A 24,981-nucleotide genomic window follows, 5' to 3' on the forward strand; every position below is an offset into this window, starting at 1 on the left:
CTGCACCCAGACATCTTTTTACTCATAACACAATCATGGGGGAGGCCGGACATAGATCTGTTCGCCTCACCCCACAATCATCAACTGAAGACATTCTGCTCAAGGACATACCACCCACAAGCATGGAAAGTGGACTATCTCTTTCAGCTGGAAAGCTCTAAAAGTCTACGCTTTCCCACCACTCCCATTAATGTCCAAGGTTTTACTGAAGATCAGAGCAGAACAGCCAAGAGTGATTCTGATAGCTCCAGACTGGCCAAGGCAGCACTGGTACCCACTGGTGAAGAGCATGTCACAGATGAAACCGTGGCCTCTCCCCCTATGGCCACTTCTTCTGACGCAGAACAATTTCAAGATCCTGCATCCCAACTTGAAAACCCTGCAGCTAACTGCCTGGAGAATACCGTGACCCCTCCTCATAATAGCTTATCACGGAGAGTAAAGGACGTTATTATGGAAGCTCGCCGGCCTTCCACAAGGAAGGCATACTCAGCAAAATGGAAAAGATTTCTCATTTGGAACACAACAAAAGGCTTAGATGTGACAGTGGCAAGCATGGCACATATACTGGAATACTTAGCAGAATTGTCCCACAATGGCCTGTCTTATTCTTCCGTTAAGATACATGCCTCAGCAATTTCAGCAGAATACAATGTTGTCCCACCTATCTTCTCGCATCCTCTCAAGGCAATTTCTGAGAGGAATCAAAAACATTAATCCTCCAAGGAAACCACCTTTACCTACTTGGGACCTTAACTTTGTGCTGGAGAAACTAACACTTCCTCCCTTTGAACCAGCAGCATTGGCGGATCTACAGTTTCTGTCTTGGAAAACTGCATTCCTTCTGGCCATAACTTCAGCAAGAAGAGTATCTGAGTTACAAGCTTTAATGGCAGTGCAGCCATTTTTTATTTTCCATCAAGACAGAGTGTCATTGAGAACCAATCCTACTTTTATGCCAAAGGTGGTATCTAGGGTATCCTTGAACCAAGCAATTCACTTGCCTACATTCTTCCCAAATCCACAAAATAAAGGGGAGAAACTTCTACACACTCTGGATATACACAGACAATTACGCTACTATTTGGACAGAACTAAAAGTTACAGAAAGACTGACCAACTGTTTGTAGCATATGCTGCTGGAGCACAAGGAAAAGCAATTTCCAAACGGACAATTTCGAAATGGATAGGAAATTGCATTCGTTTTTGTTACTCCTTTCATGGAAAGACGGTTCCTGCAAACATTAGGCCTCATTCCACGAGAGCCACAGTCACCACTACAGCCTTCCTAAGAGGGTGGCTACCAAGGACATTTTAGAAGCTGCTACATGGAGCTCAGTGCATACATTTGCCAAGCATTACAATTTGCCTTTATATTCCAGATCCAGAGCAGGTTTTGGTACAGCAGTCCTGCAGGGTATCTTAACTACACCATCGCTTTCTTAGTGCCTCCACCCCAGATTGGCTATGGTATTCTACCCATATGTTATGACTGCAGATGCATCCTTGAAGGACATAGTACAGATGTCCTTCAAGGATGCATCTGCAGTCCTTACAAATGGGTTGTCCTGTCGTCAGGCAGCCCTTGATCGGCCGGATTCCAAAGTCTGGGTCTGGCCTCGCTGGTGTCGCACTTCACCCGGCGTCATCACTGCAGGTCTTGGTATAAAGGCATCAGCCGGCGCCATTTTCCTCCGTCTTTCTTGCGCGTGGCGCAAGCAGAAGCTGTTTGCAAGTGCCGGTCGGTCAGATCCAGAGATTACTACTACCGAATACTACTTGAAGACTTCTAAAGCTAAGTACCCGTTGGGACTCTTTCTTGCCTCAGCCAATGTCAGAAAAAGTGAATAACTGTTTAACTTGTGGGAAACAAATACCTCATAAAGATTTCCACTCTTACTGCTTACCTTGTTTAGGCCCAGACCACGACGTAGCAGCTTGTTTAGCCTGTGCTTCCTTCAACCGGACGCTTAGGCGTCGGTCGGAGTTTGCTGAACAGTTTTTCGCTCAGATTTTGCGTACATTATGCTGTCGGATCCTCCGACTACTCAAATTGTTAAGAAATGCAAAAGGACCGACACTCGCGGTCCGCGTTTCGCGAAACCACGGTTAAGCAAACAGCGAGTGTCTCGGTTTCGGCGAAACCGAGCACAACGGGTCAATCTTCAGCCGAATCCATGGCTACCGAGGCCTTCTACCCTAGTTGAATCGGCCTCTGAAGTTTTGCCTACTACTGTGGTTTCTCAAGAATTATCGGACACCATCCCTTTGGATGTCTCTACCCCAGCACATGGTGCTGCTAGGCCTCCTGCAGCCATGTCTATAAAGGCCTTTGCCAGGGCTAAAGCAGCCAAAACTGCTAAGTCTGTGCCTGTTAAGCCCCCCTCTCACAGGCCCAGTTCCAGTTCCCAAATGCTTACTCTGGCAGATGATCTCATCTCTTTATTAAGGGGATCCCAATCTCACCCAGACAGGGCCTCTCAACCTCCAGAAAAGAGACCTAGAGCAGAGCCCCCTGAGCCAGTGTCCTCGGATGACTCTTCTGATGGACAATACAGACCATCCAGAGGCTCCTTTTTCTACTTATGAAGATTCCGATGCTGAAGAATCGATTCCTTCTGCCTCTCCACCAGAGGAATTTTCCTTTGGGGAAACCTTACATGCCATGAGAGAGCAATTTCAATGGCAGGATTTCTCAGATTCAAGAAAAAGGCTTAGGACCTTTTTACACTTATCGCAACATAGGCCTTTAGCTATACCTCCAGTTCTTCCTGTTGTAGATGATGCATTTAATGATGCTTGCACTGCTCCTGATACTTTACCTCCAGCCCCTGCTAAGCCCGATAGGTTTTACAGGGTCCCGGACACTCATCACCACTTGTACAAGGCTCCTTTTGCAGATCCTGAGACTATCTCCCAGGGGCCTAAGGCAGTAGCTTCGACCTCAGCGAAAAACCCTCTCCCTTCTGAAAGGGAATCCAGGTCCTTAGAGAGATGGGGTAAAAAAGTATACACCTCTGCTACTCTCTCAGCTAGAGCTTTGAACTGTCAGTTTCATATGATCCAATACCAAGAGTTTATGCTTGATCAGTTAACTAAGAAACTGTCCTCTGATGATTCCTTAGATAAGAAATATGTTCTAGAAATGGTGAATAACATTCAGCAGGTTAGTAACCATTCTTTAAAATGTGGCTATGATGCACTGGAGGCTTCATTTAGATCAGCCATGACTGGCACAGTTATAAGAAGGCATGCATGGTTGAAAGAACAGGTCTTGCGGATCATGTTAAAGCAAAGCTATTAGATGCTCCTATGGATAAGGTCAGTCTATTTGGTTCTCCTGCCCAACAGGTAATGAAGAAAATGGAAGAGAATGCAAAATCTGTACAAACAGTTAAAGATTTCTTACAGGTTCAGCCCCCAAGGTTTAGCAGGAACTGGCCTTCTAAAAATTGGTCCTTTCCAGACTCCTTTAAAACTCAGAGAGGCAGGAATAGGCGTTCAAGAGGCAGAAATCAATCCAGAGGAGGTGCCTACAGGGGACGCCAGTGGCAAGGCAATAACCAGCGAGGCACAGATACAACCACTACCACTGCAACAGGACAATCACAGTGACTTGGCTCTGACACCCTACCAGGGAACAAATAGCAGCACCCTTAGGCGGAAAGTTAGCCTTATTTTCAAAAACTGGCACTATATCACAAGAGACAAGTGGATTTTGCAAACTATAGACCAAGGCTACAGGTTTCATTTCCACACTTTACCAGTAAAAGAGGAATGCCAAACCTACCACCAAATCAAAAGACAGAAGCCCTAAAACAAATAGCTCAATTAACAAAGATGAGAGCTGTGGAAAGGGTACCACCTACAGAACAGGGCAAGGATTTTACTCCAGACTCTTCCTAGTACCAAGAAAAGAAAAGTTGGAGACCTATTCTCGACCTGTCCGCTTTAAACACATTCATCATTGTTCCAAAATTCAAAATGCTGACCCTACAGCAACTTCTTCCCATGCTGGGCAAGGAGTATTGGCTGGTAACTCTAGATCTCAAGGAGGCATACCTGCACGTCCCCATACGACCAAATTGCAGAAGATACCTCAGATTTCTTGCAGGATCAGAGCATTATCAATTCTCAGCATTGCCCTTTGGCTTATCTACTGCGCCCAGAGTGTTCACGAAATGCCTGGCATCAGTAATCGCTCACTGCAGGCTTCAGGGAATCCAAATTTATCCATACCTGGACGACTGCCTAATACAAGCGGACAACAAAAACAAGCTGACACAAGACTTACAGGGAGTCATTTGCTTACTATAAGCCCTGGGATACACAGTCAATTTAAAAAAGTCAAGACTGATACCATCCCAAACAAGAACATTCTTGGGTGCAGAATTGGACACAGTAAAACAGATGGCATTCCTAACTGCAGAAAAACAAGAACAACTTCCTCTTTACTTCTTGGCATTAACAAAGCAGAACAAACTAACAGCAAGGAAAGTACTGCAGGCCTTGGGCTTCATGGCATCCTGCATAATCCTGGTCCCCCATGCCAGACTGCACATGAGAAAGCTACAGTGGTACCTAAAGAATTTATGGCCTCAACACAGGCACAGCTTAGAAACCGAAATACCACTAATCCCATGCCTGAAACAAGACTTCCTATGGTAGGCTCAGGCATGCCAGTCAAACCCAGGTTTGTCCTTCCACAGCATTCAACCAAGCCAAACCATCACAACGGATGCCTCAGACCTCGGTTGGGGGGCCCACATGCTGGACAAGTGCATTCAAGGCTTATGGACTCCAGATCAGCTGCACCTGCACATAAATCAAAAAGAAATGCTGGCAGTAAAACTAGCAATCCAGAATTTCAGACCATTCCTCAAAGAAGGCCAATTGATAAGGACAGACAACACCACAGTCATGTGGTACATCAACAAACAGGGAGGCACTCATTCATACCCTCTATGCAGAATGGCTCTGGACCTATGGAATATGGCTCTGAGTTACAACATTCAGTTACAGGCAATATTTGTACCGGAAAAGAAAACATCCTAGCAGACATGTTAAGCAGAACTACCTCGGATGCTCACGAATGGATGCTACACCCGGACATCTTCAAGGCCATCACAAAGAAATGGGGAATGCCACAAATAGACCTATTCGCATCCCCACTCAATCACCAGCTTAAGAAATTCTGCACAAGGACATACCACCCACTTGCTTGGAAGGTGGACTCTCTATCCTTCAGTTGGAAAGGCCTGACAGCATATGCATTTCCACCTCTTCCTTTGATGCACAAGGTACTACTGAAAATCAAAGAGGACAGCCAGGATAATTCTGATAGCTCCAAATTGGCCAAGACAACATTGGTATCCATTACTGAGGAGCATGTCTCGGGGCGTGGACACTACCCTGATTCCTTTGATGTTAACTCAGAGCAATTACAACTTCCTGCATCCAAACCTGAAAACTCTGCAACTGACTGCCTGGAACATTACATAAGAGCAACTAACCCAGATTTATCCCAAAGGGTTAAAGACATTATCCTTGAGGCCGCAGACCTTCAACAAGAAGGAACTATGCAGGAAAATGGAAAAGGTTTGTCATTTGGAGTACTGAAAGAGGGAAAGATGTGTCAAAGGTAGATATTGCCAACATCCTGGAGTATTTGGCAGAGCTTCTCCATACAGGCCTGTCCTATTCCTCCATCAAGATACATGCATCAGCTATTTCTGCAGAATACAGCTTAGATCCCCCTGTCTTCTCACATCCTCTACTCAGGCAGTTTCTGAGAGGAATTAAGAATGTAAAACCTCCTAGGAAACCACCATTACCAGCATGGGACTTGAACTTTGTGCTAGAAAAATTGACACTCCCTCCATTCGAACCAGCAGCAACAGCAGATCTTCAACACCTATCCTGGGAAACTGCTTTCCTGCTGGCAATTACTTCAGCAAGAAGGGTTTCGGAACTACAGGCTTTAATGGCAGTACAACCCTTTCTAATCTTCCATCAAGATAGTGTCCATGAGAACTAATCCTACATTTATGCCTAAGGTGGTATCCAGAGTGTCTCTAAACCAGGTAATCCACCTACCTACCTTCTTTCCCAATCCACAGAACAGGGGGGAAAGACTGCTGCATACCTTGGATGTACATAGACAGTTGCGCTACTACCTGGACAGAACCAAGGGCAATAGAAAAACTGACCAGCTTCTAGTAGCATTTGCAACAGGAAGGGAAGGAAAAGCAATTTCCAAACAGACAATCTCCAAGTGGATAGGAAATTGCATAAGATTCTGTTACTCCTACCATGGAAAGCAAATTCCACAGAACATAAGGCCTCATTCTACAAGGGCTACAGCCACTACCACAGCTTTCTTACGAGTGGCTACCAAGGACATTATAGAGGCTGCTACTTGGACCTCCGTGCATACATTTGCCAAGCATTATAACTTACCTCTATACTCTAGATCCCGAGCAGGGTTTGCCACTGCTGTTTTGCAAGGGATCCTAACTACACCATAATTTCTTCTTCCTCCTCCCCTAGTTTGGCTATGGTATTCTACCCATTTGTAAGGACTGCAGATGCATCCTTGAAGGACATAGTACAGTTTTGTACCTACCATAAATGTAGATGTCCGAACAGGATAGCATCTGCAGTCAGGATTACCCTCCTTCCCTCTGTGGTACTCCTAGGGTATTTGCCCACCTAATAGCTAGCTGGGGATTTCTTATGGTGTATTTGTTTGTATATATGTACATACATGCTTATTTTTGTGTTTGCCTTCTACTTTTGGAAACATTGGCATTTATCCAAAAATTTAGCTATCCAAGAGGGCAACTGGCATCTGGGGCAAGAAACACTGAGGAAAATGGCGTCAGCTGATGCCTTTATACCCGAAGACCTGCAGTGATGACGGGTGAAGTGCGACACCAGCCGAGGCCAGACCCAGACTTTGGAATCCAAGGGCTGCCTGACGACAGGACAACCCATTTGTTATGACTGCAGATGCTATCCTGTTCGGACATCTACATTTATGGTAGGTACAAAACTGTACTTTTTGTACCTGCCATAAATGTAGATGTCTGATAGGTATGCATCTGCAGTCAGGTTTACCCTCCTTCCCCTCTGTGGTATTCCTAGGGTGCTTACCCTCTATTAGCTAGCTGGGGGATCTATTATGGTGTATTTGTTTGTATGTATATATATATATATATATATATATATATATATATTTTTTTTTTTTTTTTTTTGAAAATGTTTGGAATTTATTGCATTTCTCCAAATTTAGCCTTCCTAGAGGGCACCTGGCATCTGGGGCAAGAAAGACTGAGGAAGATGGCGTTGGCTGATGCTTTTATACCCCAGACGCTCTGACGTCGGGGAAAGTGCGACATCAGCCGAGGCCAGACCCAGACTTTGGATTCCGGCCGACCGAAGGGCTGCCTGAGGCAGGACAATCCATATGTTAATGACTGCAGATGCATACCTATCGGACATCTACATTTATGGTAGGTACAAAACTGTACTTTTAAATCCCATGTGTTATGCTTGCAGTAGAAGCTTGCAGAAAGATTTGGTAGATGGTGAGCTTAATCCTGAGTTGTGTTCACAGGCAGCAGTTATTTCATTTTTGTCAAATCTTACAGTGCATTTGACACTATATTCTATTTAAGTTGCAGTTAGAGCAGCAGGTGACTGAATTCGCTAGAGAGTCCAATGCTTTATTTCGTAAATCCCCCCTTCAGTGAGTCTACTCACCTGTGTTATGGGGTGGCAGTGAAAAAAGGCAGAAATGCTGCTTTCCGTGTAAAACTTTAGGCTGTGTAGGATACAGTCTCCACCAGATGTGGTACTGGCATGTTCATGAGCATCAGCACTGAAGTCAGGGTTCTGTAAGAAACCAATGTCTGTGGCAACTTCCAGAACAGATGTTAGCTCAAGGGCAAGAAAAATCAGCAGACCAATTGATGTTGCTGCTGTTTTTCTGTGAAATGGTGTAATCCCGAGAGTTTGCCAGCCTGCCCTACTCTGGAGGCATTTGGGTTGACTGTCCCACCACTTTCCTACACATATGGTCATTACACAGGACAGATGGAGTCGGATAGTAATATCACCACATTGATTACTGCTTCAGTATCCTTAGCTGTATGGGTTCTGGGTTGTGGTATTGGATCCTGCATATAGGATATTTTAGGCAACCAGCTTCTGTAGCTTCTGGGCACCTTCCACGCACACAAATAGTCAGCTTGAGCTGACAAAAAGACCGGTTTGGGCATCAAATCCTTCAGAGCTTTCCTGACATTGAAGAGCTCACTCCTCTGTGGGCTTGCGAGGATTTGTGGTTGGCTTGTGCTATTCATTTACTGGGCAGTTAAGTTCCCTAGGAGTAAAAACTTTCCACATTAAAAAAAAAAAAAAAAAACATGTTATTGTACTTTCCTATTTAGGAAAATTATTTTTTAGTCTAGGAGTTGGTTTTAATGGACTGCGTAGCGTCGCACAGTATGAAAAATGGAGGGTGTTAATGTGAAACTTAGGCTAACTTTAATCTTGTTTACATGAAGCCAATTAAATCACCCGTTGAGACTACTAAATACAGATGTATGCAGAAGAACACATTAAAGTGAACCCCTACTTTCCTGTACATGCTGGTTGCCAAGGAAGCCAGAAAAAACTGGATCTGAAGTAGTTTACTTCATTTGCTCAACCTGCGGGTCTTCGGATCCACATCGGATCTGATATGGCATCTTCCAGCTACGGCTCCGAGCTCCATGCTCCTCCCCTTACCATTAATGCCCCCCTGTCTCCCTTCAGATCTCATTTGCCACATGAGAGGAAGCAGCATGGTCCGAGCTCCAGAGCGTTTAGGAGTGTTTTTGAACAGTAATTGGTTCCCTTTTTTTTGGCTTTTATATCTCTAATTTCTTTGCTACTTTTTTCTATACTTTCTCAGGGTTCTCCGTAGCAAAAAAAAAAAAAAAAAAAGGTTCGTAGGCTTTGCTATTTTTCCTCCCCCCTTTTTAATTTCTGCGTGGTGCGTGTGTGTTTTGGGCCAGCTAAGACATGGCGGATGCCCTGAAGCCTAGCTTCAAAAGGTGCACAGAGTGTGGCCATAAGTTTTCTCCAGAGGATGTCCACACTGTGTGTGTGTGTGTGTGTGTGTGTGTGTGTGTGTGTGTGTGTGTGTGTGTGTGTGTGTGTGTGTGTGTGTGTGTGTGTGTGTGAGACCTCCAGTACCCCCTGTCCTATTTGCGCTGGGTTTAATCCCAGGGCACTTAAGGACAGGTGGGACAAACTGATCCTTAAGGGCCTGTTTCTCTCTCCTGCTGGTTCTGAAGTCTCATTGTCCCCTGCTGGGAAAGCAATGGCTGCTGCTTTGTCTTGCCCTTTCACGGCCTCTAGGATTCACTCTCCCACCAAGAGGCCCGGGGAAGGGGATAAAGCCAAGAAGGACCAGCCTCGTAAGCGATCCCCTGGACCGCTTGTTGGAGGTTAGTCCCCCACCGTAGGTTAAGGCTGTTTCCAGGCCAGTGACACCTTGGCTCAGGTCCCCTAGGTTTTCACCCGAGCCCAAGGTACAGGTTAACCGGTCGCCCCTAGGCCTTCCTCCCACCGGCTTTCCCGGCCTACTTTGGCAGCTTTCACCCGCTCTACTTGGAGCTTGTCTGAACCGGAGATGAACAAGATGATGCGGAGGTTTATCCGCACTCAAATCCAGATGGGGGTCTTGCCAGGACCTTCTCCCACCGGAGCAGGCTCCTTCCAGCCATTGTTTTAGACCTATCACTCCTTCTCTGATATGACCTGCGGTTTCGGAGTCATTTGATCCGAGGATAATCTGAGTCGAAGGGTCGACGCCGATGGTACCCTGTACCTGGACACTGGCCAGTTACTTGAGTGTGTTGGATCCAATTGGATCGGACCCGAGCTGTCGGAGCCGTAGCTTCGGGGTCTGATCCGAGGGGGTGTTCTCTGCTCCGAGGTGGTTGTTGGAGAGGAGCATTCCCCTCAGTGTCTCTGCTCCCAGAGGCTCGGCTCCAACCATCTTGCCCTCTCAGGGACAGCACATAGTCATAGTGCCCCAGGAAGTTCCCCCTTGGAGCAACCCGTTTGCGAGATCTCCCTAGACAGTCCACCTGAGGAGCAGCCCCCCCCCCCCCTGCAAGCATACGTGTAAAAGGAGCCACCTGGACTCTCCCCCAGAGTCCCTCACCAAAGACATGGACCTGAGTGGAAGGGAAGGTTCCCCATGATCACTCCCCTAGGATATTTCCTTTGGAGACATCATGGAGATCCTTTGCCAAATGGGGGGGGGGTCTGCCCCAAATCCAACCTCTGAGTCCGTGTTTCTGGAGGCATTCTGCTCGGACCCATCTACCTCTTGGGTGTCCCCTCCTGCCGATCCACTTGTGGATTTGATAACATCTATGGTGTGGAAGGAGCCGGACAATGTAGAGCCAATACCCAAGTGACACAAAATCTTAAGCCCCCCCCCCCCACACACCAGACAAGTTACACTGGCACAAGGGGTCCCCTGTAGATGCTGTGTTGGTGGCAGCGGCCACCAAAAAGGAGCTCGCCCAGGAGAGTTCTACAGTCCATCTGTCTGATCGAGAGTCGAGAGCATTGGATCATTTTGGGAAGTGAGTTTATACTTCAGCGACCTTCTGTGTGAGGGTGCCGAACTACATGGCGCACGTCATTCGACTCCAGAGAGATTTGGTCAAGAAAGTCATTGAGTCAACCCCTGGGTCTATGTTGGCAGAGGACAGGAAGACGTTTAGTGCACGAATGGCCACCCTAAAATCTGTAGCCAACATGTCTATGTGTTTGCTCTTCCATGCCATGGAGGGAGCTGCACGGGTGGCTGGGTCAGGCTTTGCCATCCGGCTTCATGTCTGGTTCTGCTTATGTCAGTTCTTGGAGCCCTTCAAGGTGTCTTTTACTAATGCCCCTTATGATGGTTCTTCCCTTTTTGGGAAGATGGTCAGAGAGACTTTGGTCCAGAGTGAGAAGGATGGGAAGACAGTGTCTGCCGTCAGGATCCACTTCTCACCACCTCAAAGGTCCTTTTCCACGAACCAGCGAGGCCAGAAGATGATGTGGTTCTGCAAGTCTCGGGCATTTTCCCGAGACGCTCAAGACTCGCCTTCCCCAGAGGCAGAGGGGGATATGATAGACACCACCTTAGAGGCAGAGGGGGTCCTAGGAATTTTGGGTCCCTAGAACCTATCTAGGGTTGCCCGGTTGTCCATTTCTGGAGGCAGTCCGGCGTTGCTTGTCACTTCGCCCACTAGCATGGGAGTCCATCACCACAGATCAGTGGGTGCTGAGAGTCATATCTAGAGGATATTTTGTTCCGTTCAAGGATCCTCTTCCATCCAACAAAGCCCTGGGACATTCCACCCATGCAGCAGGAGGAGGCAGCAGTGCAGATAGACTCACTGCTAAGAAAACGAGTCATCCAACCAGTCCCCCAGACCACTCTGGATCCGGGGTTTATTCCAGGTTCTTTTTAGTGCCAAAAAAGACTGGGGACCTCAGACCTATATTAGATCTGTCCAAATTGAACCTGTCAATAACCAAGATAAAATTCCGGATAGTCACTAATCAATCTATTCTGCCCTGTCTGCAGCCAGAGACTGGATATGTTTGATCGACCTCCAGGACGTGTACCATCACATCAAGATGGACAAGTGCTCCTGGAGGTTCCTTCGCTTCTGGCTGGGAGCCAGTCATTACCAATTTTGAGCACTCCCCTTTGGTCTCACCACAGCCCCCCCGTTCACCAAGTTAATGGCCGTAGTAGCGGCTCACCTGAAGCTTCAGGGTGTTCAGGCCTTTCTGTACCTGGACAATTGGCTCTGTACTGCCCCTTAAGAGCATCTACTGTGTCAGAACAGGGACTCCTTCCTTTAGCTAGCCAACAGCTTGGGCATTACAATAAATATGAACGTCTGCTCTTCACCCGGTTCAGATTTTAGATTTCATCGGGGCACGGCAGGACAAAATTCAAATGAAGGCGTTCCTCCCATCAGACAGGATATGCAGCTTGAGGTTACACATCTTACACATTCTTCAGACCCATTTACCAACCGCCGGAGCAGTGTTAAAAGCTCTAGGTTCCATGGTGGCCACGATAAATCTTCTTCCAATGGCGCGTCTTCATATGAGGGTACTGCAGTGGACACTGTTAGTCTTTCCATTATCTTTTCCAGTGAGAATTTCAAAAGCGTGTAGGGACTCCCTTTGGTGGTGGATTCAGTCCATGGACTCCTCAAGGGATGTCCTTTTCAACCTCCGTTCCCCAAGACCACTGTGACCACGGATGCCTCCCTACTAGGAATGGGGGTCACTGCTCAGGAAGGACAGTCCAAGGCACGTGATCCCCTTCCGAGACCTAGCTGCAACTCAGTGTTCTAGAGATGAGAGTGGTTGTTCTTGCATTGCAGGCCCTCCATGCTCATCTTCCTCTGGGAACGATTGCAGTTCAGATGGACAATGTCAGTGGTGTGGTATATCAACAAACAAGGGGAACCAGATTTTATCCCTTATGCTGAGAGGCTGAGAGAGTGTGGGAATGGGGGCAACCTCCTCCGTCCGCTTTCTGGTGGCAATGCACATCCCAGGACAGTCCAACATTCTAGCAAACAGACTCAGCAGATCGATCCTGATGCCTTACGAGTGATCTCTGAATCCTTCAGTAGCAGAACAGATCTTCCTAGAGTGCGGTCTTCCTTGCTGCGATCTCTTCGCATCTCCTTCCAATGTGAAATGCAGTGAGTTTTTCACTCTGAACCCCCCGGTGGGGGAAGCCCCCAGAGACGCTATGATTTATGCTTGGCCTCCTGAGCTTCTTTATGCATATCCTCCTCTTCCCTCATGTCAAAGTTGCTACAGAAAGCCCGAAGGCTGGGGAGCACTGTGATCCTAATTGCCCCATTATGCCCTCGACAGGTTTGGTTTCTCTTACTCGGGTGTCATCTCTAGTTGTTCCACCATGGACCTTGGATCCATTCCCGGATCTGCTCTCACGTCCCTTGGGGATCCCTCATACAGATTTGGACAGTCAGAAGCTCACTGCTTGGCTTCTCTGGTTCCTATGATTATTAGGACTCTGGTCTGTCATCTACTGTCAAGGCCATTCTGGTGGCGGCTCATAAATCCACCAGAAAAGTCTACCGTAGTAAATGGAAACGTTTTTCTATATGGGCCAATCTGAGGTCTTTGGATCCTTTCACTGCTCCACTTTCGACAGTTTTGGATTTTCTAGCTAGCATTTTTTATCAGGGCGCTAGTACCGCTATGGTGAAAGTTCAACTAGCAGCCATCTCTAATTTTCCTGTTGGGGTAAACATGTCTTCATTGGCTTCTAAACTTTCTAAAACCTTTCTCAAAGGTGCCTTTCTTCTCAGACCCCCCAGTTAAGGACCAAATTCTTCTGTGGGACCTCATTTTGTTGTTGCAGGCATTGGTTTCTCCCCCTTTGAGCCTGCGGCATCTGTGGCTCTACAGTTTTTGACCTGGAAAACTGCCTTCTTGGTTGCCATCACATCTGCCAGAAGGGTGCCAGAGCTTCATGCTCTTTCTATCAAAGTCCCTTATATGATCTTTCATAAAGATAGTGTTGTCGTTGCGCACTAACCCGTCCTTCCTTCCCAAGGTAGCTTTGGAAGCCAATATTAATCAGACCATCCATTTGCCTGTATTTTTTCCCAACTACCAGAACAAAGGGGAATACAAATTACGTTTACTGGATGTACGTAGGCAGTTGAGGTTTTATCTTCACTGGACTAAACCTTTCCACAAGTCTGTTCAACTTTTTGTGTCCTATGCCAAGCCCTTCTTTGGTAAATATGTTTCAAAAGTGATAGTTGCTCGCTGGATTTCACAGTGGATTGGCCGGGCTTATTCAGATAGAGGTTGGTCTCCACCAGGAAAAGTGAAGGCTTATTCGACTTGATCTATGGTCTGGGGTCTCTTTGGATGATATTTGTTCAGCTGGTAATTAGGCCTCATCTCAAACCTTTATTTCTCATTATAAACTGGATTTGGTCTCTAGGAGTAGAGCATCCTGTAGCTCTGCGGTGCTGCGAAATATTCTTCTATGAGGGTCTCCTAAGAGTTGGTTAGCTGGGGACTCTGTCCCACAGGTTGAAGAGCAAATGAAGTAAACTACTTCAGATAAAGAATGTTATGTACTCACCATAACGTTCCATCTGAGTAGTTTTACTTCATTTGTCTTCAACCGTAACCCCCCTCCTTCCCCCCAGCCTTATCCTTTGGGATATGACATGTCCCTTGTTTCGGGTGGTTATTGTTGGGATCTTGGGTTCTGTCAAGGCTAAAGTTCTTTTGTGACGTTTGGTGTTTGATGGTAAGGTGTCATTGGATTGGGTGTCTGATGCCCGTTAGGCAGCAAATTCCATCTGAAATGAGACAGGGGCATTGTGGGTAAGGGAAGGAGCATGGAGCTCAGAGCCGTAGCTGGAAAATGCGGCTGTGTCGGATCCGATGTGGATCCGAAGACCCACAGGGTGAAGACAAATGAAGTAGAACTACTGAGATGGAATGTTATGGTGAGTACATAACTTCTTTTTTCATCAAAACGTGCTTTCTCATTTATTTGCCAAAACAGATGTTGCATTTGATAGCATGACTCTTTCATATATTTGGAAAACTAGTAGCATTATCTGTGTAGTGCTGACTTGTGACATCCAGTAAGTGCATATTAACACAGCTGTGGTTGGTTTGGTACATTTTGAGGGCACCACTTGTGTATTCAGCCCTACTGCAAAAAGTGCAGTTAAATTCGCTTGGGGATGACCATTGGGCTGCTATGTAACCCCCAACTATTTCTCCACTTCCTCCCTTTTACCCTGTGTATAGAGGTCTGGTTGATATCAGTGTTCCCTCACTGCCATTCCAGACTGAATGAGGGCTTTACTTTGTGTGCATTATATGTGCAATTTTACATGGTGTTTGGGACCTGCCTCCTCCTCTTCTCCTTCTGTGAAAGTAGGTTGAGTATGGGAGTAATAGTTGCTGCAGAGAGAAGCCTGTTAATAATGATCCGCTTTAGAAGGTGGTTCTACTCACTGACTTGATTAATCTGCTGACAGCAAAAGTGCTGCACACAGTAAAGTCCCAGCTGTATGTTATCACCGAAGGCAGCTCTCAACAAAAGTATTGTATTTGTTCTATTTAAGGCGCACACAGTTTCTTTGAAAGAGATCTCACTGGTGCTACTGAAACATGCTGCGTCTGCTGGGCAGAGTGAAGACATCATTCTCCTATCTTCAGAAATTGGCAGCTGTCAAATGCTACTTCCGGCATCATTTTCCGATGGCTATGCAGAAAAATGGATGTGGGGTGGTGTTTCCCATTATTTTTGATTATTTTGTATTCATTGAGATATATATATATATATATATATATATATATATATGTATATAATTTATTTATTTATTTATATATATATATATATATATATATTATTTATTTATTTATTTTTTGTAGGCATTGGTTAGTTACAAGGGATGGCTGTGATTAACACAGTAGCTTTTTAATCCTCCGTGTTGCGACTTTTTGTATTGTTTACTTTTCAGTTGTGAATGTGTTATGTTTTGCACTTATCAGGTGTTACTATTTTAGAAGTGATTTGACTGCATTTCTGGTAGTAGGCTCATGAATTAGTCTCTAGAGTGCTCTTAACAGGATTTAATCAGAATGGTATAGTTACTTTATGTAAAGAGCATGTTGTGGGCACTACTTATAGTGGCTGCTACAAACTGCATGCCATTTAATTAAGAACCAAACTGATCTTTCTTTTTCTTAGGTTGTTCCCCAGGTAGGACTGTATGCTTTATTTTCGAGGAGTACTTGGGATGTTACAAGCTACTTATTTTGTAGAAAATGTAAATTTAAGATGAGCAAGATGTCCTACTGCTGTGACTGCTCAATGTGCTATATTTTAGAGAAACGAGATATTTAAATGAATGCTCTGTCTGACTGCTGTGGCCTTGGAATAAGTTGTACAGCAAATTAAATCACATGTAGTGCTTTCAAATGTATTTAATTGAATGCTTTAACTGTACATTTCTTAATTGTTTAATGTCATATTCAGACGGTCAGGGAATTGTGTGGCAAGTTTACAGTTCATGCAACATTTTGGTCTGTAAAGTTGGATTTGTAAATCTGATGCCATACTGTCATTTGCAGCAGATGAATCTTAGGGATATGTATTCTTGTTACTTTAGTGACATTTTAACATGGTCTTGTGTTTTTCCCTCTAATGTTTATGCTACTCTCTCTTTTTTTTTTTTCCCCCACTCTGTGGAGGATCTCTGAATTGGTCGAGAAAGAAACTGAGGAATACCATAAGGCAGATCCAGATCCCTTTGATGATAGGCATCCAGGTAGGAAGAAGAATTTTTTTTTATGATAAAAGTGCAAAACTGTTTCAGACAGGCATTCTGAAAAAGAAGAGCAAGAGAGACCGTCTTTGGGCTGCCCATAAGGTCAGCAAATACGTTTTGTTGGCATCTTCTTTTGACCTGTTGATCTTAAATTATCCTATCTGTCCACTTTGACTCCATGGATATTTGCCATCAGGTGAATATGACCTTGCAACTGCTCTAGCACACACTGGAGTGCCTTTCCTACTCCCATGATGCACTTGATTCCCCCCTCCCCCCATGTTAGCTAGTTTTCTGCCCAGGTGACTTGATGCCTTCTATCTATAGTGTCTAATTTCGGTTTCTATAGTTTACTTAATTTTCACCTGCCGTTCTCCTTTCCTTTCCATCTGTAGATGAAAACATCTACAAGCAAAACAATCTTTCCTGTGTTCATCTTATTGATAACTTCTGCAGTAGACTTCGCTCTGTGCGTTATATTCTACCAAGGATATAACAGCCAGCCAGCTTCCAGAAACTTCATGGCACTTTTCTGTCCCCCAAAATGTCAGGCAGCTCAAGCTGAGCTGACTAAGACAGGTTTGGGCACAGCGTCCCCAGAGCTGTATTGCCACAGAACAGTATGCTGCTCTGAGGCTTCAATGATCAGTCTGCCTGTGCTGTTCCTTTTCAAGGTAGAGTCATAGACTGCTACTAGGTTGACACCCCCAGTGGGGGAGGGGGGCTTTCTAAGCCTAGCCAAGTTTTCCTGAAAGAATAATGATGTCTTGTATCTAAATAGGACATTGAGGGTCAGGTATTTATAAGCTACCTCTGTCCATAAGGGATATGGTTGCCAGAGCTGGTGTAAATTTCCTCTTCCCCATCCAGTAGACGAAGTTACATGTAAACTGATTAGTAGATGAACTCAGCGTCACATGGATGGGAAGCCTGTTCCTTAAGGCGATACCGGACCCGCTGGCTCTAGCGGCTCCCTCCGTGGCATGGGAAAGTAGCCGCATAGAAGTATTAGACACTGACTTGAGAGTGACCATACGAGCCGAGAAAGTCCGTTTATCCTTGGCCGACATGGACTCTGGGGGAGACTCATCGCACTCTTTGACCAGGTCCCGCTGTAGTCTGATTACATGGGCCAAGTAATTCAGCGCCCTTGTAGAGAAGGTAGCTGATGCAAAAGTCCGCTTTCCAATGCGGTCCATTGCCCGAGACTCCTTGTCAGTGGGATGGATGGAAGAACTTTCCTGGGAGAGTTCCTTTTTGGTGGCCGCCGCCACCACCATGGCATCAACCGGGGAACCCTTGCTCCACAAAGCTCTGCCTGCAGGGGGACTAGGAACCTTATTGGGCCTTGTAGGTATCTGCTCTATAGTGTCCGGCTCTTTCCATGCCTTGGTGGTAATCAGGCTGAACAGGGGGTCGGCTTGGGGGGGGGGGCACCCAAGAGGTAATTGAGCCTGTGTCGAACGCCTCCAGGAATACCGACTCTTCCGAGGAGGGTTTTGGGCGGACGACCCCCCTCTTTGGTGGAGTATTTCCATAATGTCTCCAAAGGAGACATCGGGGCGTCCTGGCTGGCTTCGACTTTGCGATTTCTTGGAATCCTTCAAGGTGTCCTTTGTGAATGCACCCTTTGACGGGTCGACCCTCTTCGGGAAGACGGTCTGCGAGATGCTAGTCCAGAGCAAGAAAGACTGGAAAACTCGGTCAGCCATTGGAATACGCTTCTCTACCCCTCAAAGGTCCTTCTTTAGGAACCAGTGATGGCAGAAGATGTGGTTCCGGAAATCCCAGCAGGCCCGGAATGCTCAGTACTCCTCTTCCAGAGGCAGAGGGGGACAAGGTGGACTCCGGCCCAGAGACAGAGGGGGACCGAAGAACTTCGGGTCATGGGAAAAATTTTCCAACCGACCCGCGCAGCAGCCCTGAGGGGTTGCCCGACTGCTCCTCTCTGGAGGCAGTCGGGGGAGGGGTGTTTTTTGAGGCACCTGGCTCGATGGGAGTCCATCACAACAGATCGCTGGGTGCTTCAGATAATATCCAGAGGCTATTCAATCCCCTTCATAAACAAGCCCCCTTACTTAAGGCGCCTCCCAGATGTCCCACCCACTCAAAGGGAGGCCGCGGCTTTGGAAATAAAAAAGCTGTTAGAAAAAAGAGCCATCCAGCATTTGCCTCCAGACCAGTTCGGATCAGGCATCTACTCCAGGTTCTTTCTGGTGCCAAAAAAGATGGGGGGACTTGAGGCCGATTCTCGACCTGTCAACAGTGAACCCTTTCGTTGCCAAGGAGAAATTCCAGATGGTCATGATACAATCCATCCTGCCCCTCCTGCAGGAGGAGGACTGGATGTGCTCCATAGACCTCAAGGATGTCTACCATATTCTCATGGACAGACGGTCCAGGAGGTTTCTCTGCTTTTGGTTAGGGGCCAGTCATTACCAGTTCAGGGTCCTACCCTTTGGTCTCACCACAGCCCCCAGGGTGTTCACCAAGGTCATGGCAGTTGTAGCGGCCCACCTGAGGCTCCAGGGCATACAGGTCTTCCTGTACCTAGATGACTGGCTCCTCACTGCCCCCACCAGGCATCTACTTTCTCTAGCCAGGGATTTCTTCCTCCGGATGTCACCCCGGTTGGGGATAACCATGAATGTCAAGAAGTCTTTCCTCCAGCCTGTTCAAGTGTTAGACTTCTTAGGGGCCAGGATAGATACCCTCCAGGCCAGGGCCTTCCTAATGTCAGACAGACTTCATAGCATGACTCTGCACGTGCTAGCCCTCTTTCAGTCCCCTGCTCCCCCAGCAGAATTAGTCCTGAAAGCTTTGGGGTCCATGGCGGCAGCGATCAATCTGATTCCTTACACTCGTCTGAACATGAGGGTTCTACAGTGGACGTTGCAAGACCAGTGGTGTATTCTACACCACCCTCTAGACTTCCCGATTCCCCTCAGCAGGGTTTGCAGGAACTCCCTCATGTGGTGGCTTCAATCCCGAGCCCTTCAAGAAGGATGACCTTTTGTTATGTCACCACCCCAGGCCACAGTGACCATGGACGCTTCCCGCCTAGAGTGGGGGGGCATTATGCGGGCAGGACTGTCCAAGGCATGTGGACTCAGACCAAGACCGTACTGCATATAAATATCCTGGAGGTAAGGGCGGTCCTTTTGGTGTTGCAGGCCCTTCATGCCTCTCTCCCTCCGGGGACTATTGCTATCCTGTCGGACAATGTCAGTGGTTTGGTACATCAACAAACAGGGGGGAACCAGGTCTTACCCCCCTTTGCCGAGAAGCCATGAGAGTTTGGGAATTGGCGATCTCCACCAACTGCTTTCTGTTAGCAACGCACATTCCGGGTCGGTCCAACATACTGGCGGACAAATTGAGCAGAACTGTCCTCTCCTTAAGAGTGGTCCCTGGATACTTATGTAGCAGAACAGATCTTCCTCAAGTGGGGTCAGCCTTGCTGCAATCTCTTCGCATCACCTACCAACGTGAAGTGCAGCGAGTTTTTCGCTCTAATTCCTCCTTTGGGAGAAGCTCCCAGAGATGCTCTAGTCCATGCTTGGCCGCCCGGTGGTCTTTATGCGTATCCTCCACTTCCGCTTATGACAACATTTCTGCAGAAAGCTCGCCGGTTGGGGAGCAAGATTATCCTTATCGCCCCATTCTGGCCTCGTCAAGTCTGGTTCCCCTGCCTGCGGTCTCATCATAGCTCCACTCTGGATCTTGGATCCCATTCCGGATCTGATTTCTCATCCCTCGGGAATGGCTCCTCCAAACCTGGATGGTCTCAAGCTCTCAGCTTGGCTGATCCAGTTCCCCTAGTTGCCCCGGACTCCCGGTATCTCTTCCCCGAGTCAAGTCTATCCTGGTGGTGGCACATAAACCCTCTACTAGGACGATTTACAGTAGCAAATGGAAACGTTTTTGAATTTGGGCTTCACAAGAGAACTTGGATCCTTTCACCGTTCCTATTTCACCGGTACTGGAATTCTTGTCTCATATTTTTCAGCAAGGGGCCAGCTCATCTACTGTGAAAGTCCAGCTGGCTGCCATTTTCATATTTGGGGCAACTTTGGTTCCCCTCGCTGCTGCCAGAATTTTTAAGACCTTTTTAAAAGGCACCTTTCTTTTGAGACCCCCTGTTAGAAATTCATCCTCACCGTGGGATCTGACCTTAGTTCTTCAGGCATTAGTTGCGCTTCCCTTTGAACCTGCAGCTTCCTTTGATCTGAAGTTCTTGTCATGGAAGACTGCTTTTTTGGTAGCAATTACTTCAGCCAGGAGAGTGTCGGAGCTTTATGCTCTCTCTATCAAACCTCCATACCTTGTGTTTCATAAGGATAGGGTATCTCTCAGGACTAATCCCTCCTTTCTCCCTAAAGTTGCTTCCGAGACCAACATTAATCAGTCTATTAATTTGCCTGTCTTTTCCCTAATTTCCAGAACAAAGGAGAATATGAACTTCATTTGCTGGATGTTTACAGACAGTTATGTTTTTATTTGCACAGGACGGCTGTCTTTCGTAAATCTGGTCAACTTTTTGTCTCCTTTGCTAAGCCTTTTCTAGGGAAACCAGTTTCAAAGGTGACTCTCGCCAGGTGGATTTCGAGTTGTATCTCACAAGCATACAGAGTCTGGCTTAACAGAACCAATGGGAGTTCATGCTCATTCTACTCGTTCTATGGCAACGTCTGCTGCATTCTTGTCTAGAGTTTTCCCTGGATGACATTTGTTCAGCGGCTACCTGGAAGTCCTCTCACACATTTATCTCTCATTATAAACTGGATTTGGTGTCGAGGAAGGGCTGCCTTTGGCTCTGCAGTGCTCTGGAATATCCTTCCTTAAGGGCCTCCCAAGATTCGGGTAGCTGGGGACTCTCTCCCACAGGTTGCTGATCAAATGAAGTTACCTACTTCAGATAAAGAAATTATGTACTCACCATAACGTTGCATCTGAGTAGGTAAACTTCATTTGTCAGCAACTGTCCCTCCCTTCTTCCCCCTGACCTTCATAGTTATTTAGCTGAGCTCGAGGTTCGGACTTACGAGCTTTACTTTGTCCTTGAGTCAGATGTCTCAGGTTGTTAGTTTGTTTTGTTGTTATGTGCAGGTGACAAACGCGATCTGAGGATTGGAAGGAGGTTTCATTGTAGTATGGGTAAGGGGGATGAGCTTGGAGCTCGGATCTTTTTGCTTGGTATGCTGCCGGCTCTGATCCGTAACCCACAGGTAGTTGTCAAATGAAGTTTACCTACTCGGATGGAACGTTATGGTGAGTACATAACTTCTTTTTTCTGCATGTTCCTGGTCAGGTACATACCAAAGGGACATTGTACCCTGTGGTTGGTCTGATAAGGGCAGAGTACAGTACGATAATTATCTCTTTGTACTTCGATACCATGCCCTCACTTACAAGTTGCACAACATAAACAGACTGCCTCACCACTTTGGCCGCGTGATGGTCGAAGGTAAAGCTACTGTTTATGTGCATGCTCAGATCCTGACCACTGAGTCAACTCTCTGAGGTGTACTACCAACATGGTAATTAGCAGGGATGGTTGACTTACCAAAGGGTACAATTATGCATTTCTTAGCATTGAGTTTAAGATTACAGCTTTGGCACCATTTATTTGTCAGAGATGGACCTTCTTGAAGAATGTTAGTGTCTCCAGGGAGAGTCTATCTTCAGCTTACAATCGTCTGCAAACTTTAGCCATAGAGAAGTTCCCCTTTGGGATAAAGACTTCAGTTTTCTTATCTGTGTTACTGTTTTATCACATTTCTCTTCAGGAAAGTTATTTCAAAGTTAGGAGTGTTGTAAGTTAAAGAACTGTCAGAATACTCTAATGTACTTTTAAACATGGTGCTCATTTTTCCTGTTATTTTAAATCCGGTGTAAAGTAACTGAACGTTTTTTCTGTGGATAAATTTTGTTTTACTTTTGTTGGGCTGGCATAGGGTTTTAAAAGTAAATTTTCTGTCCAAAAATTAACTTTTGTAGACTGGTGGTGCTTACTAGCATTTGCTGTTGGTCTTCCCTGGGAAAGGGGCACAGTTTTCAGCCTGTCCATGCAACACTACCTGGCCACTGTTGGTCCTTCTAGCCACAAAAATAAAAAAAAAAAAATTAAGCAAACAGCCTTTACCCACTACAGAAGATTAGCAGCTCTCCTTAGCCTCAGGTGGGTGACTGTGCTGTGGCCATTTGTTGTACCTCAGACCACACATCTTGTATCACGGATCCCTCAAGTGTAGAACCTACAGCCACCGTGAACCAGGAGTTGGCCACATTCTCTCCAGATGTTCGGGTCCCCTCATTGGGCAAAGGAGAGCCTCTCTTGCTCCTGGAAGAGGGAACAGGGAAGATTTCATGTTGACAGAATATTGTTTCCAATCCTGTGGTAGCTGCTGCCATTAGTAACATAGTTGGGGCCCCTTTTTCCTGTCAAAAAGAAATAGAGAACCAAACATGTATCAACTTCTCAGATTCCTTTTGATAGGATTAGTTTAGTGGGTCTGTGTCTTATGGTTTAAATCAGGATCTGATGTTGTCTTTTCCATCCATTGCTCAACAGATGGGCCTGTGATCCAACCTTGGAGCTGGCCACGGCCACTTCCAGTCTAGTGCTCAGGCTCCTCCCCTTACCCATAATCCTTGTGAATAGAATGAGCTACCTCAGATCTCGTTTGCCACTTGAAAAACTGCAGAGAGTCTTGCATAAAACATATGAGGATTTTTCACTTTAGATAAGTAATTATTTTTTTCTTTCCTTATAATTATTTTTGTACACAGACGCAGTCCCTCCCCTTTCCATTTATTACTAAATTTACTTTTCCAATAGTAATAACTTTGCTTTTTTTCATAATGTAAAATGTAAAAAAATCTTCATCTGTATATTTCCGTAGGTGTTTCAGTCCTTTCTACAGTAATATGTTGGACAAGCATTCTCACAAGCCACCAAATTCTGACATGCATGAAAAATGTATTTACTGTCTCTGGCCTTGTCACCTAGAAATACCATGCTCTTTGTAGAGAGAGAGAGCTATAATTAAGAGGAGAAAGCTGTATTGGAGGGTCTGCTTCAGCCAATTGCAGACGAGCCTTCTCCAGTATCAGGGAAGTCAGTGGCTGCTATTCCTTCCCTGTCATTCTCCTCTTCAAAAAAGGTTGAAAAGAATAATGCCCTTCCTGCTAAAATATCTAAACCCTTGGAACCAGAACTATGTAGGCTACACTGCCAGGGTTTTCCCTGGAACCTGTGACTTTTAGGCTCCGTCTACAATTCTGTAGGATAGACCTAGATATCCTTCCAGGCCTCCTTCATGTACTACTTCAGTTAGGTCAGTGAGATCCACTTGGAGTCTCATGGAAGCGGACATGGACAGGGTGATGATGCATTTCCTTCAGACTCAAATTCAGTTGAGGGTTCTCCTGGCAGCAACCACCACTGGACCCAGGAGACCTGTATTGCCCTCTAGGTCTTTGATAGCTCCTTCTCTGATCTGTACTCTAAGATTGGAGACCTTGGATCCATCTTTAACCCAAGGCACCTGCATCGTGACTGAGATTACATTCTACCTCCACTTCGGTTAGTTCTCTGACAAAGTTGGCTCCAGCAGTCTTGGAGTTGTTGGAGTCTCAGAGCTAGACTGTCAGTGCTTGGGATTGGATCTAAAATTTTCGGATCCTTTTCCCCCCTTAGGATCTTCATCTCTAGATCTGCTTCAGCATCTCCCTCAGATCAGAGTTGGAAAGTGTCGGGGTTTGAACCACCTTCAGGGCTTATGTGGCGGGGCTCCTCCAGATCCATCTCAGGCTTGGAGTTTGAGGCTTTTGAGAGAGTCCTCTCCTGGCTGAAAGAGAGATCCCCTTCCTTTCAGAACCAGATCATACCCATCCTCATAGGATATCCCAAGGTCCGAAGCCTGATCTTCCTGTGTCATCAGGTAACCAGTTTTGGAAAGCTTTGAGCTTGTTCTCAGCAGAGAATCCATTTGTGCTTCTGTGTCCTCTCCTGAATCTCCCACAGCAGAGTTTCACTGGAAACACAAGTGTAAGAGGAGGAAGTTAGATTCTCCCAAGCAGTCTCATACTACTGACACTGATTTGATGGAGAAGGTTGTTCTAGGTCTCCCCTTGAGGATTTCTTGTTCGGGGAGATTGTAGAACTTTTTGAACAGAGAGGGGCTGGTCCTTCCAAGATCCTTTTCATGAAGAGTCAGTGTGCTTTGAAGCTTTCACTTCTGGCCCATGTACTTCTCGGATGGTTTCCCTGATGACAAGATGATAGACCTGAAGCCTGATAAGTTTTGGTTGTTCCTAAAGATGGTCTCCATTAGAACAATGGTCCTCCTGTAGACTTCATGGTAGTGGTGGCAGCCAATAAGGACAGATTCGGAAAGCGTGTCTACACTTAATCTACTTTTTTGAGAGCATTGAATTTGTCTTGCACTTGTCACTCTGTTCCAGTGAGAGTTGACCAAGGAGATCGCCAAATCTCTTGCAACGACCCTGTCTGTGGATCAGTGGAATATTATTGATTCACAGTTAGCTACCC

The 24,981-nt window shown here is 46.2% G+C and overlaps 1 protein-coding gene across 1 annotated transcript in view; it reads left to right on the forward strand.

Moving 5' to 3' along the window:
* DCAF1 (DDB1 and CUL4 associated factor 1) overlaps positions 1-24,981 on the forward strand; it is a gene marked incomplete in the record, with an annotated part of 1,406,260 nt that overhangs the window by 242,324 nt on the left and 1,138,955 nt on the right. Inside the window, 1 exon segment of the mRNA XM_044078852.1 lies at positions 16,348-16,424. Within this exon segment, the coding sequence (XP_043934787.1) occupies positions 16,348-16,424 (77 nt within the window).

This window comes from Protopterus annectens, chromosome 7.part1 (assembly GCF_019279795.1).
Source record: "Protopterus annectens isolate FY-2018-M chromosome 7.part1, PAN1.0, whole genome shotgun sequence".
Classification (NCBI taxonomy): Eukaryota; Metazoa; Chordata; order Ceratodontiformes; family Protopteridae; genus Protopterus; species Protopterus annectens.